Consider the following 16141-nt stretch of genomic DNA (forward strand, 5'->3'; position numbering starts at 1 on the left):
GTTGAAAGTTTAACAGTGTACGATCTCTGATTGGCTTCCATATGTGCACAGTTTATAGCAGGTGTCGTGCAAGTTAGTGACATTTTACTCAACCAGATGGAGTTAATGAACTGCTGAAGGTTGCTACAACTGAAGTTGAAGTTAAAGGACTAAATAAAGCGCTATACAAATACAGGCCATTTACCATTTAAAATTGCAGAATGAGAGACTTGAAGAGTCAGCTAATTATAGTTATTACAGGGTTTTGGGTTCTTTTACATTCCTGATTTTTGAGATTATAGAAACCACACATTAGGTAAGGAACATAGATGCACCTTTGATTTGTCATTAGCTTCAGTTTACTTCAGTTAATTCAGTCATGTACAGGGAGAAAAAGCAGAACTAAGTAACACACACACACCCATCAAGTTAGCTCAGAATGAGTTATTTTTATTGAATCTATGTGTGACGTGTAAAGGACCAAAATAACACCTATATGATACACATTTTTGGTTTCTAATGCTAGAGATTTGCAACTGGCTTTGGGCTGTGCATGTCCTTTGGGCTCAAAGTGTGGTCATAAATATTTTGTAGATTTGTGTGCGTAAAAAAGCATTTTGAGCCCATACATGTCTCTCTCTTCCAGAAGATGATTGAATAAATAATTATAAATGTTTTGACCAACTGAGTCGTGTTCTCTCTATTCAGTGAAAGAATGACAAGAACCAGATTTAATACTTACTTATCGAGTTCCTATAATCCAACCAATTCCAGATACCAGCCACAAAAGGCTCCAGTGAACACTTCATGATGACTCGGCTAAAAGCCTGAAGGGGAAAAAAGATTCTTTTGAAAATATAAAATATGTTTAAATAACTTCTCTTGCCACTTTATCATCGCCCTCTTTATTGCCTTAGGGTTTAACCATCGTCATTATCGATAAACTTGCATCTGTCCATTACCAGACATTTAATTATCTACTTTCAAGATGCACCAATTTTTCTTTTCAGTGTCTTTATCCTGATCAACACATAATATGTGTTAAAAGAGAAATATTATAAATAAAATAAATATTATATTATTATATTATAAATATGTTTTTTAATATTTGTAATTTTATTTTTATTTTTTTAAATTTTTTTTTCTTTGTTACAAAAACTGATTATGAAGTAAGTTTTCACTAATTCATCTAAACAAGGTATTTTGTAGACAGATAAGTAGCTGTGGCAGTTTGTCCTGAAACAACAAATAAAATTTCAACTTTTTTCTCAAAATGATCAAAAGTATATATTTTTAATGTGACTCTAACGATCCAGTCCAATCAGCAACAGATCCGATAGACAAAAAAGGCGCATAAAAGAGCATAGAAACGAAAGTGAAAAAAAGAAATGCAACAACAACAATAGCAAGCCCTACACGCTCACACACACACACACACACACACACACACACACACACACACAGAGGGTTTCCAGTTTGTGCCATTCTTTAGTGCAGCAGCGAGTCAGGAAACCTTCACAATAACTGATTGAGTTATAAGAAAGACTTCAAAACTCTTATAGCGTGAAAGTAAGTCACCGCCTATCTTCCTGCTTTATGTCGACTTTTGTCGGGCAGAGCGATGCGTGTGTTTTTAATCAGCCGACATCTTGTTTTACTGCAGTAACTGCGCACATAAGAAGGATCATCGCAGCAGCAGATTTCACAGTTTACGGCGACTCAGCGTAAACGAATTCAAACTGATTCTTTTTATAATTTACTATTTAGGAGCGACCATATGTCCACGTTTAACTCTGTAAACACTCCAGTAACGTCATAAAACCGAGTCAAATTCGCATTGTTATTCTTTTACTTCCATTTTCCATTGACTTGCTTCATAGTATGATTGAAATAGATACTCTAACTTGTTTTTTAATACCTGCTTCACCTTCACGCTGTCATTGATCATCCATGTAAACAAAAGACCTTAACGGAGAGTTTCTGCATCTACATCCAGGGGAAATTTAGTGGCAAACACGCTCACCAATTTAGTTTTCACAGTCTGATTGTACTCACAGCTCCAGTGCCGATAATAGATACAGGTCCAGGGGCGCACCACTTCACTTTACTCACCCACTGCTGCTGGTGATTTACTAGTAATCTAGATAATCTTAAATCTTACCTGACAGTGCAGTGATTACCAAAAAATATTAGGTCTGTAAATAAAGAGTAACTTTATTGAATATTAACAAAGTATATTTAGGGTCTAGGAGGGGAAATAATGATGAGATCTTGCTGCCACCTACAGGCTGCCAGCTGTCACTGCAGCTCATCTCAGTTCAGGTTCAGGAAGAAGGATCTTTAACACTGGAATTGCCAATAAACTGTATGAAGTCTGTACAGCTGGATTTTTATCATTTACAAACTATTCTCTGTTTTTTTCATTTAGTTGTGTTTCAGCTGCAGAAATGTCTGAGACAAGAAAGAGAAACCAAGCTGACTCCACCCCTTCACTGTCCAAACAGCCAGTCAGCTCCCGCAGTGGGCTGCTAGTCAGGTATGTCCGATCATAAATGAATAAACTCTACATTGGAAAACGGTTTTTAGTGCAGTGTGGTTACAGTTTATCATCTACACAGAGCTCTCTTTGTTTAATACTTACAGATAGGTGACATATTAAAGGAAAAAAGTGGCTATGTTATGCTGGCAGGATTTGAACCCCCTTAGAGGGAAGAGTCTATAAATCATTCATAGAATAGAATAGAATAGAACACAATGCCTTTTTTGTCACTATACAGTTGTATAATGAGATACAGAGCATCTCCTACTCAGTGTAAACATGCTGGGGGGGGGGGGGGGGGGGGGTTACAGTTCTGCAGCGCTATGTACATATGGACAGTATTAACATAGGGAAAAAAAAATATATATATATATATATATAAAATGTACAATATACAAGACGTAAGTAATATGTAATAAATAGTGTTATGTATATACAGTTGTGTATTGCACATGGAATTGGTATTGCACAGTGGTGGTCCATAGAGGAAGTGGGAAGTGGGGGGCTGTGTTATCTGTGCATGTGTGAGTTCAGGGTGGTTATCGCTTTGGGGAAGAAACTGTTTTTGAGTCTGTGGGTTTTTGTGCTGATGCACCTGTAGCGCTTCCCTGAGGGAAGCAGGCTGAACATGTTGAAGCCAGGGTGGGAGCTGTCCTTGATAATGTTTGCTGCTCTGCTGAGGCAGCGGGAGGAATAAATATCCATCAGGGAGGGGAGAGGGCAGCCGATGATCTTTTGTGCTGTCTTGACCACACTCTAAAGCCTCACTCTATCTGCTTTGGTGCAGCTGCCGTACCATACTGTGATGCAGTAGTTTAGCAGGCTCTCAATGGACGAGCGGTAGAAGGTCAGCAGCAGGTTGGAGTTCAGCTTGTACTTCCTGAGGACTCTCAGGAAGTGCAGCCACTGTTGGGCCTTCTTGATGACCGCTGAGATGTTTCCTGTCCAGGAGATGTCAGCAGAGATGAGGACACCAAGGAACCGGAAAGTGTGGACCCTCTCCACACACTCCCCGTTGATGTAGAGGGGGGCCAAGTCGGTGCTGTGTCTCCTGAAGTCAACAATGAGCTCTTTGGTTTTCTTAGTGTTCAGTGCCAGGTTGTTTTCTGAACACCAGGCTGCCAGCTTCAGGACTTCCTCTCTGTACTCTGCCTCATCTCCCTTCGAGATGAGTCCGACTACTGTGGTGTCATCAGCAAACTTGATGATGAGAGTGTTGTTGTGGGTCGAACTGCAGTCGTGGGTGTAGAGAGAATACAAGAGGGGGCTCAGCACACAGCCCTGTGGGGAGCCGGTGCTCAGTGTGCGAGTGGAGGAGAGATGAGGGCCAAGTTTTACAGTCTGGGGCCGGTTTGTGAGGAAATCCTTTATCCAGGCACATGTGAGAGGAGGGAGGCCAAGAGTGACCAGTTTGGTGATGAGGATGTCCAGGATGATTGTATTAAAGGCTGAGCTGTAGTCCACAAAGAGCATTCGGACGTAGCTCTGCCGCTGCTCTAGGTGACTCAGCACAGCGTGCAGGGATGTGGCGATGGCGTCTTCTGTGGATCTGTTTGCACGGTATGCAAACTGGTGGGGGTCGAATTCTGGGGGGAGGTAATCCTTGATGTGCTGAAGGACTAGTCTCTCAAAGCATTTCATGATTTCATGTGAGGGCCACAGGGCGGTAATCATTCAGGCTGGAAATGGGAGACTTATTCGGCACTGGGATGATTGTGGCTGATTTTAGACAGGATGGCATGGTTGCCTGATCCAGTGAGAGGTTGGTGATGAGTTGTTATGAGCATGAGTTGTTCTGAGTGATAGAACATGACACGAGGTCTCACTGAATAACCTGATGAGGATGAAAATGATGTTACTCTGGTCTAACATGTTTGCCTGATCTCAAACAGCTGAGCAGCTGTGGAAAAGTTTGGGGCTTCTTGATCAGGTGAGAGGGAAATCTTTTAGGAGAATGGAGTTCACCCTCACGTAAAGTTCACAAGACACTTGATGCACTTCCTGTAACCAGCGCACCAACATATTGTTGTTTTTTCTTTCATTTGTCACCTGCCTTCACATTCCTTTTCTGCCATCCTATTAGCATTTAGCTCAGAGGTCCATCATGGATCAAGGTTCACTGTTATTTTTTTAAAGAAAAAAAAAAAAGATTCATATCCTGTTCTGAACAGTTCACAGAAGAATAGAGATGACTCTCCCGGTCCCAGCTCTGTGTCTATGAAGAGTGATGGATCCATGTATCAGCCAGTTGATTTTGGTGACAAGCAACATCAGGGGTAATCCTTATTTTGTACTTTACTTTACTGTATTCTTCTTTCACTTTTCCTGGAAACAAATACAATAGAAACACAGGTGGTTTCTTGTTTGTGGAATAAATACAAATATTTCCGTTTTTAGTGGAACTGAGTCCAGAGCTCCCAGTGTTGTCTCTATGAAGAGTGAAGGATCCATGTACACACCAGTCAACTTTGGAAAGACACAAAGGTAAAGTTTTTTCCCCCCCCAAAGGAATAAATGTAGCACATTAAAGATTAAGTGACAGACTGACTGACCTGCAGTTTCACATGTGGCATGTTGATTTTTCTGTATTTTTGCATGGCAATTTTATTCAGTTCAATTTTCAATTTGATCCCAATATTTACCCAGTTACCCAAATCATAGCATGCATGGAAACAAAGTGTACACTCCACCAAGACATGTTTTCACATTGAGTTTTCAAACCCATCTGAATAAGTAAACGTTTGATCCTCTTAAAAACAGCACCTATATAGACTGTGTTCATCTTCTTTAGGAGTCACATAAAGCTCCCAGCATGCTCCTTTTTTTACAACAATCCTCTGCGTGTCATTCTTCACCACATCCATGGTCATGAGGTCTTCCTCTTTTCCTCCTGCCTGGCAGCTCTCTGTTAGAGTCCTTTGTCAAGTAAATCCACCATCCTCTCTCTGCACATGTCCAAACAATCTCAGCCTTACCTCTAACTTTGTCTCCAAACCTGAGCTGTCCCTCTGATGTATGCATGTCTGATATTGTCCATTCTGCTCACTCTCAATGAAGATTTTCAACTCGGCCTCCTGTTTCTTTTTCAGTCACAGTCTCTAAACCGTACATTGTAACAGCTCTTACTGCCATCTTGTAAACCTTCCCTTTTACTCTTACTGTTAGCCTTCTATCACAAATTACCCATGACACTCATCTCCACCCGCTCCACCGTGCCATCACTCTATGCTTCAGATCACTTGTGCACTGTCTGTTGCTTTGGATGGTTGATCCCAGGTATTAAACTCATCCACCTTCACTATCTCTGCATGTTTACCCTTCCACATGTCTCCCTCTCTTTCTCACCTGTTCTGTCTTGTTTCCACTGACTATCATTCCTCTTCTCTCCAGGTATGCTAATTGTAATATATGATTGCACTGATTGCCGATCACGCTTCAACTGAGTCGTCCTCGGTCAGAAGGAATGGTCCACCACAGTGATGCAGTTCAAATAGGTTTAATGAAGGAGGTAGCCGATGGCATAAACAGGATGTGATTGAATTACAATATATTTAAATGCAGGTAAAGGGGGTGTGAGTGTGTGTGTGTGGTCATCTGTAAACAGAAAGAATGAATATGTGTATAAACCACTATGTATAACACTATACTGTGGGTTTTCAGCGTAATGTTATACAATCTAAATTATAATGATAGCCACTAGATAGCACCCTAAGACCACAAATGAATTTTCTCCCGCATCTTAGCGATAGTAATGGGATGGCTTCTTACTTAGCAAAAAACACAGATAAAGTTAAACAAACATCATTCTTATCTTACAATACTCACGTGGTAACCACACACACAGTTTTAACTCACACAGGAATGCAAGTACGTTACACCTCCGACACACCTCTCAGCAGTGCTGAACCGCACTGAACATGTTCCCATCCGAAGTATAATACTGAGGAGTAGACTTTTAGCACTAATAGTCAGAGGATTAGCGTACCTCCACCTCTCCTGGTTCTTTCCCACTTCTTCCCTACTCTCACTACTAGGGATGGGTACCGGTGTCGGTTCTGACATAAACTGTAGTAACCAGACCGAAAAGCAGCGCACATTTCGGTGCTTTATTTCGGTGCTTTTTTTTCCTGAGCTGTGATACACTTCTAGCCAATCATTTTACGTTTCCGAGGATAGTAGGCGGGGCCAGGTACGTACGTTCTGTTAGAGCAGAGCTACAGATTAGAAATGCCCAAGGCGAAGCGGTCAAAAGTCTGGCTGTACTTCACAGCAAAATATGCAAACTTAGCAGCCTGCAACAAGTGCTTTAAGCTGATACTGTGCAAAGGAGGTAACACCTCAAATCCGATGAAACACCTGGCGACGCATAGCGGTTTTTTTTAAAAGCCGAGAAATGCACCGTATTTGATGGCAGCAGCAGCCGTTCTTCTCTGTTGTTCGCGTGTAATTTACGCTGAGTAGGCTAACCACGTTATTACATTAATGCATGTAAGGTGAACTAGCAAACATCATCATAGCTACATGCGGCTGTCTTCTTGTTTGATGGCAGGTACTCCCTTCACCCTGTCCAAAAAGGCTAAAATGACCAAAGAAAAAGAGGGAAACAGCTAAACATGAGAGGTTTTTGGACAAAGTTTGTATTTTTTCCATTGTTTAAGCACTGCTTCCAGCTAAGAGTGATACCATATATGCCCCATAGCTGCAGAAAAGTCTAACATTGTTATCTTTTTACATAAAACCAGCTGAATATGAGAGGTTTTTGGACCAATTTTGTGTTCTCCATTCTTTAAGCACCGGTTTGAGCACCGTTTGAGCACCAGCACCGTTTCAAAAGTACCGATTTGGCACCGGTATCGGATAAAACCTAAACGATACCCATCCCTACTCACTACAGATCACAAAGTTGTGTATGAGCATCATAGTGATGGTAAATTTGATTCTTTTTACTGAATCGAGTTTGAATGAGTCACTCACCAAATTGAATCGAATTTTTGCGTCATTTGAGTCACTTAGTCAGTTGCCCAGAGAGTGCAAAAAATGTACATTTTCACTCAAACCTAATTTGTTTCTCTTTTCATGGAGGAAAAACGAGGGAAAAAATTCTAAAGGGAACATTTATTTTATTTATTTTTATTTTATTTTATTAGTATTTTCTTCAAATGTGTCAAATATATATTTTCTCATGTAAATGTCCACTGAGCTGTGAGCCAGGGGGCGGTAATGCGCCTTAACATTAGTTGCCAACCAAGAAGAAGAAGCTGTGAGCCAGGAGGGAGGGGGTGAGTGAGTCCTGAGAGATTTGCTCATGCTACGATTCAGATTTTGATTCCTTGAAAAAGTTATAATCATTTCACCTTAAGAAGCATAATACAAAACTGGATTCGATTTCAGAGCACTCACAGTCACTTTGGTGGAGTAATGCTTAATGCTTCATTAAATTTAGCCTAACAATAGTGTATCTGATGAAAAAAAGAAATCTTCAAGGGCCCCAATGAGACAATGTGCTCTTCAACTGTCGGTGTTGTTAAGTACAGCTGTTCAGCACGTTTTAGCTGCATGGGATTTTACCAGGAAAACCCTTTGCTTTCATACAGAAACATTACACTAAATCTAGTTTGCTCGTGAACACAAAGGCAGGCTTTTTGGAATAATGTCGTAGAACAGATTAATTGGGAAACAGTTATGTGGCCTCAATAGATATTGGCACACAATAGATAGCTTTTTCAAAGAAAAACCTTGATCTAGTAACAACAGTGAGCTTTCATGCAGAATATAGATCAATCTTTTCCAACAGTCACAAATTCAATTATGAATTCTGCATCATGTGGTGTTGATGGTGTATGAAGGTGATGTTTTAAGGCTGTTTATTTTCCATAGCAATATAGATATAAATCTCCAGACCAACAGGTTTCTGAATACAGGAGAATAATTTCTTTGTTTGTAGATCAAATGCTGCCTCAGATACAGTGATATCACTGTGTGTGATGCACAATAATAACGAAATGTTTTCTTCATCTCCCATCTAATCCAGCTGTCCAGTGTGTAAGGAGGTTTTAAAGGATCCAGTCCAGTTCATGTGTGGACATGAGTCCTGCAAACAGTGTGTAAGTTCAGATCAGTCTGATTCACCAGCAGAGGACTCCTGTCCACAGTGTGGAAAGAAATCCAGAATAACATTGAAAAGCTTGAAAGATACTGAAGATGACAATGGTAAGTATTAAGAATTTGTATAACTACTATGAGAAAAGTTTTAAACTCTTATTAGATGTAAAATGAGTTTGAGCGGTATTTTGAATGTTTGAATATTTGGGATTTTCTTGTTAATAAAACATCTCTTTTATACACAGTTTTTTAGGTGTGTAGGGTTCTTTTTAATTGGTGAATTTTCTAGATTTTAATTTTTTTTTCATCTTACCCAAAATTTAAACAATTAAACCAATGAAAACTTTAATTTCAAGATTTGTTCTCTTTGTCATTTTGTGATTTTGCATTTTTACCATTTAAAAAAATGAAATCATTTGGTATTAACAATGTAATTTTGGGCTTGTTCATCTTGCATTTCATTGTTACAGATGACATCAAACTATTTGAGGCAAAGAAGACATGGAAAGAAGCGATGCAAAAGAAATTTTTTTTGGTGTCTGAAGGTAACAATGACAAGCCGAGTCCTTTGAACAACATCTATACAGAGCTCTACATCACCACTGGGGAGAGTGAAGGGCCTCGCACAGAGCATGAGTTCAGATATGGCACAAGTAAACTGGAAACGTGTTCATCAGTCAGTCTGAGTGACATCTTCAGACCGTTGCCTGATCAAGACAAACCTCACAGAACAGTTGTGACGAAGGGCGTCGCAGGAATTGGAAAATCATTTTCTGTGCAGAAGTTGATTCTTGACTGGGCCGAAGAGAAGGCAAACCAGGATGTAGACTTTGTTTTCAGTCTTGCTTTCAGAGAGCTGAATTTGATTACAGGTGAAAAAAGCCTACATGAGCTCCTGACTTTATTTCACCCCACACTGTCTGATCTCAAAGATTCAGTGGATTATACCAAAACCAAGCTTGTCCTGATCCTGGACGGTCTGGATGAAAGCAGGTTTCAGCTGGACTTTGAAGGCTTTAAGACTATAACATCTGTCAAGGAAGCAGCACCTGTGAGGGATCTCCTAGCAAACATCATCCAGGGTAACCTTCTTCCTGATGCAAACCTCTGGATTACTTCCCGTCCAGCAGCAGCCAATCAGATCCCTGCTGAGCATGTTGACATGGTGACAGAGATAAGAGGGTTCAATGACTCACAAAAAGCTGAATACTTCAGGAGGAGATTTAGTCATGATCCAGATCTTGCTGACAGGATCATTAAACATATTCAGTCTTCACAGAGTCTCGACAGCATGTGTCAGATCCCGATCTTCTGCTGGATTTCTGCAGTGTTATTCCAGGAAGTCTTTGGAGGAGACGAGAAAACTGAAATTCCTCAAACTCTTACAGAAATGATGGCACACTTTCTCTGTGTCCAAACAAAATACAGAAGTAGAAAATATGACAAGGACGTTGAGACAAACAAAGAAAAGCTTCTGAAAACACAGAGGAAATTTCTTCTGAAACTCGGCAAGCTTGCATTTGAGCAGCTGCTGAAGAAAAATCTTATCTTCTATGAGGAAGATCTGGAGGCCTGTGGCATTGATGTTAAAGCAGCATCCATCTACTCTGGATTTTGCACCACAGTTCTTCGGGAAGAAAAAATAATTTTCCAGAAAAATGTCTTCTTCTTTGTGCATCTGACTCTGCAGGAGTTCTTTGCAGCTCTCTACATCTATGACTGTTTCATTAACAATGATACTAAAGATCTCAGCATCTTCTTTGATTTAAAGGGCAAGGAGCATACTTTAATTGAACTTCTTAAAATAACAGTAGACAAAGTGCTGGAGAAGAAAAATGGCCACCTGGACTTCTTCCTGAGATTCCTCCTTGGCCTCACAGTTGAACCCAGTCACAGAGTCCTTCATGGTCTGCTGACTCCAACAGATCGAAGCCAAGATACTGACAAGAAAATGTTGACTCACATCAAATCTATGCGAAGGAAGAACCTCTCTCCAGACAGCTGCATCAACCTTTTCCAGACTATGGTCGAGATGAGAGATCACAAAGTCAAAGATGAGATTCAGAAATATCTCGCACTGTCAGATCATTCAAAAACAGAGTTGACTCCCCTGCACTGCTCTGCACTGGCCTACATGCTGCAGGCATCAAAGAATGATCTGGAAGTCTTGGACTTAAAGAGTTACAACACATCAGATGAGGGCAGACGGAGGCTGATACCAGCAGTGAGGAGCAGCAAAAAGGCCTTGTAAGTTTTTTTCACTCTTGTTTGTGAGATAAACTCTTCACCCTTAAATAATTTCAGCAAACTGGACTATTAGCCAGAATGCAAAAGAGGAAGGAGAGGGGACAAGTCCTCTGTATTACAAATGGCAATCACATGGTTGGCCATTAAGTATCTTTAAACATGCCTTTTCTTTACATCTATCTGTTTCTATAAAAATTAATAAACACCCATCACCCTCCATAGACTAGCAGACTGTAAAGTAAGTGAAGAGTGGGTTGATCATCTGGTCGCTGCTCTCAAATACCCCTTCTCACCTCTACGAGATCTGGACCTGAGCAACAATGACCTGAAAGATTCAGGAGTGGAGCTGCTCTCTAAAGGACTGTTGAGTCAGTGCTGCAGACTGGAAACTCTGAGGTACATTACATGTTTATGTATCATAATATAAACATAGACAACCCATCCAACCTCCTACAAAGTGAAACAGATATCACCTGGCAGAAGTTATTTTAGCACAGGTCTTGTTCTTCATAGCATCTGCCCTGTAAATACTCATTCCTGCAGTCATTTATTCTTTCAGCGATGCAACAGATGTAGTCCTGCTGATGGATTTCTAAATCTTCTAAAAGCTGCATTTATATGTATCAAACTATTCTTTTCTCAGGTTATCTGGGTGTCTGGTGACAGAACAAGGCTGTGATTATTTGGTCAAAGCTCTGAAGTTAAACCCCTCACATCTGAAAGAGTTGGACCTGAGTTACAACTATCCAGGAGAATATGGAGAGAAGAAGCTCTCTGAGCTGAGGAATGATCCACAATACCGGCTCAGCCAAGTCAAGTAATGTTTTCCTTTATCATCCACTGTTTGGAAAATGGTCCCCAAGCTCAAAGCAAGCACGGAAACACCCCAGGAAGCTGTTTGACAAGTTTTTTAATGGATGAGAGCCAGCTCAAAATGTTCTGTTAGTCTTCATCCCAAAATGCTTTCTATTTCCTATTAACGATTGAGAATAAGTTTATTTCCCTTCTTGTAGCCCTTGAACAAACTAAAAATGAAACAAAAACACTAAAGCACAAGAAAGCCCCAAAACAAAACACGAGCCCAAAAAAAAAAGAACAATTCAGGGGGCCGGCCAGGGGGCCGACAGCACAGGAGTCCAAAACAGAAGAGTTCAGGGGGCCAGCCAGGGGGCCGACAGCACAGGAGGCCAAAACAGAAGAGTTCAGGGGGCCGGCAGCACAGGAGTCCAAACAGGTCAGGGGGCCGGCCGTGCGGAAGCCAACGGCGGCGCTCCAGTGTCAAGCGTACTGGCTGAGGCCCGGTGGGCACAGGACCAGACGAGGCAGGAACAGACGGACCAGGCGATGACGGGGCCGGACCAGGCGAAGCATAGGCAGAAGCTGGGCCAGGCGATGCGGAGGACCCTGAGGCTGCGCCAGGCGAGGATGGTGATGGTGATGAGGCTGCAGCTGGCTGGACGGGCTCCTCGGGCCCCCCAGCTGACGAGGCAGCTGGCTGGACGGGCTCCTCGGGCCCCCCAGCGGAAACAAGAGACGAAGGCCGGAGCGGTCCCTCGGACCCTCCAGCGGAAACAAGAGACGAAGGCCGGAGCGGTCCCTCGGACCCTCCAGCAGAAGAGATCACTAGGCCAGCCGTCATGGAGGCCACTGGCCGACACAGAGGCGACACAGGAGCCTGAGCCGAGAGTGGCTGCTGAGCAGGCGACACTGGGAGCTGAGCTACTGGAGACACAGGTAACACTGGTGTACTGGGGTGAAGGCAACGAGGATGCAGTCCCTCTCTTAAGGGAGGATCGAATGATTTAGTGATAAATCTTGATGGGAAAGGATGCTGATGCTGAGAATACCAGGCAGCGAGGGCTTCCAGGAGGGTAGCTGACCCTTCCTTGCCTGGACCGCCCATGCCAAACAGTTCGAAGCAAATCCTAGCCCTCAGAGCTGTTATTAGTTGTTTTAATCTGTTAATGTCCAAAAAAACAGCTGTGCAGAGGGTGGCTGACAAAAAGTTGTCAAAAAAAGACCACCTGAAGGAGTCTCTTGGGGGTGTCCTCAGCGTGGATTACCTCCCGGCAGTAATTCCACAACTGCGCGAGATACTGAGACTGTGAGTCCGCAGGATCCATTTGATGGTTGCGTCGTTCTGTCATGGTTGGCTGTGTGGCAGGCGGGCAAGCAGGAGTGGTGGATCCAAAATGCAGGACTCAGACACAGAAGTTCAACTTAAAGCGCAGCTTTATTGCTGGAAACCCTCTTACTAACTAAAGGCATCAAAAGACAATCAAAAACGCTGGTGGACTAAAACACTGAAGCACAACACACTGAACTGGAACCAAAACACTGGCAACACGGAGGCAAAACACACACAGCTTGTTGAGGGTACGACGCAACACTGACTCAGAGAAACACAGGGACTAAATACACTGGGAAGTAACGAGGAGAATGAGACACAGAAGGAGAGCACAGCTGGGGGAAATTAGAACTGATGAGACAAGCAAAGCAGGACACATTCACATAAGACACGGACCTACAAAGTAAAACAGGAAGGATCACACAGAGACGCGAACTTGACACAGTGGAGACAGCAACTAGGAGACACAGAGACATAAACCATAAGGCAGAGGACTCTAAGAACCGAGAGGCACAGAGGGGAACTCAAACATGCAGACACAGACTTACACAGAACAGAGGGGACAGAGAAACATGAAGGGCAAGGGATCAAAACTAGAAACCATAGAAACTCACACCAAGTACAATAATACAAAAATCACAAAGAACTAAAACGCTGGGTCAGGAGACCCAGGACCCTGACAGATCTGATCTTAATCTAAAGTGTTTTAAACTTTAGTTTTTGCTTTTTCACCTCCTAAAGATTAGAGCACCGCCACCTTTTTACTGTGGTTTCATGCTGTGAATACTCGTAGAGTGATACAGAGTAATTTTCTGTTTCCTAACAAGTCAAGTACCCTGGTTGTTACTCAAAAAGTAACACACTTTTCTTAAACGTAATGGAGTATTTTACTTAATCACCCACTGAAGAAGGTAATTTGTTACACCTCTTATTACATTACTACCAAACAAATCCCTACACTGTCTTTCTTTTAGTGAGTACAACACAAAGAAAAGCTTGGACTACAGTAAATTTAATATATCAACCTGTAAAGCCATTTTAAAGCTAAAATGCTGCAATCCTGAATAATCATCACCTCTGTTACCTGGTGAAGATCAGACTCCGGCTGCTGGGGTCAGCATGCACTCAGCTTTATCATTACTCTGCTTTCTTGGCCAGCAAGAGACCAATATTGGGTGTTGGGTGGTGAACAGAATAGATGCATATATTACTAATTAATAGTTCCATTTCTATTTCTTAAACTCAATTTCCTCCACAGTTTTGAACATGGTGGAAGTCACCGGATACACCCAGGATTGAAGAAATGTGAGTATCTACAGGAATCTGTTGAATGTTGCAATGCCTGAATTCTAGAGGCATTAAGATGCTACAGGACTTAATTACGACATGCTCATTTCAGGTTAATGTGGCAGAACTTTTGTTTTAAAGCAGCTTTCTGTGTTTCACCTGAGCTTCCAGCGAGGAGCCTCCCTCAGTCTCTACCACACACCACCACAAACAATCACCATCAGTTTACATAGTGTTTTCTGTGAGAAAGGATTTAGACTTATTAGATCTAATGGTACATGTAAAAATACTGGATATTGAAGGACAGCAATAAAATATTAAGAATCGTAGAAATACATTGTTTCTTTTTAAGATCAATTTTAAACATTCCTGTCATGGTTCTGCCTTTAAGAGGAAAAATAAACATCACTCGTGTATTCAGAAATGTTATTTTGAGAAGAATGTTGACTTTTAACTCAGGAACAACTTTCTTTTGATGGATTTTTTTTTAAAATTACTGCCCAACAGCTCTGTACTTCATACTGCCATTGGTGGACAAACGGTATACTATTAAAGTCTTTAGTGATTCTATAAGTGTTTTCTTACCTCCAGATGCCTGTGCGCTCACTTTGGACTCCAACACAGCTCACAAGAACCTGCTGCTCTCTGAAGACAAAAGAAAAGTGACCTGGGTGGAGGAGGAGCAGGCTTATCCTGATCATACAGAGAGGTTTGATTGCTGTCAGCAAGTGCTGTGTGAGCAGGGACTAAAAGAGCGCTGCTACCTGGAGATGGAGGTGTCAGAGCCCTTATGTGTTGGGTTAACATACAGAAGCATTGGCAGGAAAGGAGATGTGGATGACTGCAAGCTGGGAAAAAACAACAAGTCTTGGTGTCTGATTTGCTCTGATGATGGTTGTTTTGTTCAGCACAACAAAGAGAAGGTCTGTGTATCATCTCAGGGTTTGCGCTGCAGTCGGGTTGGGGTGTATCTGGATTGGGAAGCTGGCACTTTGTCCTTTTACAGAGTTTTTTCTGGTAGCCTCATTCACCTCCACACCTTCAAAACAACCTTCACTGATCCCCTCTACCCTGCCGTTGAACTTCACACCTGTTCCTCTGTATTGTTTTGTCAGCTACCGTAGAAAGAAGTTTCACTGTAGGTTAGAAAATGAATGCCTGCTAAACAACTTCAGGAAGGCTAGACATCAGTTGAAGCCTGAGCACTGTGGAGAAGGCTGTAGCTCAGGTGGTAGCGCAGGTTACCTAGTAATTACAAGGATGGCGGTTCAATCTTAGTCTGCTTCAGCCTGCATGCCAACTATCCTGGGATAAGATACTAACTCCGCCCTCTCTGACACTCTGCACCTGTTGGAGTGTGAATGTTAGGTAGAAAGAGCAGAGAAATAGTGCTTTTGTGAATGGGTAAATAAGACAAGTGCTTTGAGTGCTCCAATAGAGCAGAAATGTGGTGTATAGGAACCAGTTCATTATCTTTATCAAACAGACAAACACAAGGTCAAAAAAGTTGCCCTCTTGAAGTGATCAGTTGATCCTGCAGAGAGGATAAGACAAGAAAACATGTGCTCACTATTCTGTTAGTAACCTTGTTTTATAAACACAACCTTAAGTATGAATATGTATATATGGTTATTTTAGTGACACATATAGTTTTTAAAGTGATGAAAAATGTTTTCAGGTTTTTTAAGAAGTGCATGATTTCTTGACAGATTAAGTTAAATAAATAAAAATTTGGTTCATTTGAGGAAACCGTGAACATCCATAGATAATTTTCATTTCACTTTTATTTTAAACCCTCAACTGCTTGATTGCAAAATAGCTACACTTTTAGCCAACACATCTATATGGATACTGTCAAT

The 16141-nt window shown here is 41.7% G+C and overlaps 1 protein-coding gene across 1 annotated transcript; it reads left to right on the plus strand.

Moving 5' to 3' along the window:
- Positions 1 to 1460: 1460 nt before the first annotated feature.
- On the plus strand, positions 1461 to 15970 carry LOC146635693 (NLR family CARD domain-containing protein 3-like). The gene is made up of 10 exons (XM_085349072.1): positions 1461 to 1548; positions 2408 to 2515; positions 4690 to 4794; positions 4916 to 5002; positions 8550 to 8728; positions 9091 to 10867; positions 11090 to 11263; positions 11511 to 11684; positions 14254 to 14300; positions 14874 to 15970. The coding sequence occupies exons 2-10, from the start codon at positions 2427 to 2429 to the stop codon at positions 15404 to 15406; spliced, it is 3165 nt and encodes a 1054-aa protein (XP_085205198.1). The 5' UTR covers positions 1461 to 1548; positions 2408 to 2426; the 3' UTR covers positions 15407 to 15970.
- Positions 15971 to 16141: the final 171 nt, after the last annotated feature.

The sequence above is a fragment of the Diplotaxodon limnothrissa genome, linkage group LG3, assembly GCF_057381915.1.
Source record: "Diplotaxodon limnothrissa isolate DT_005_m linkage group LG3, D_limnothrissa_male_GT1.1, whole genome shotgun sequence".
Taxonomy (NCBI): Eukaryota; Metazoa; Chordata; class Actinopteri; order Cichliformes; family Cichlidae; genus Diplotaxodon; species Diplotaxodon limnothrissa.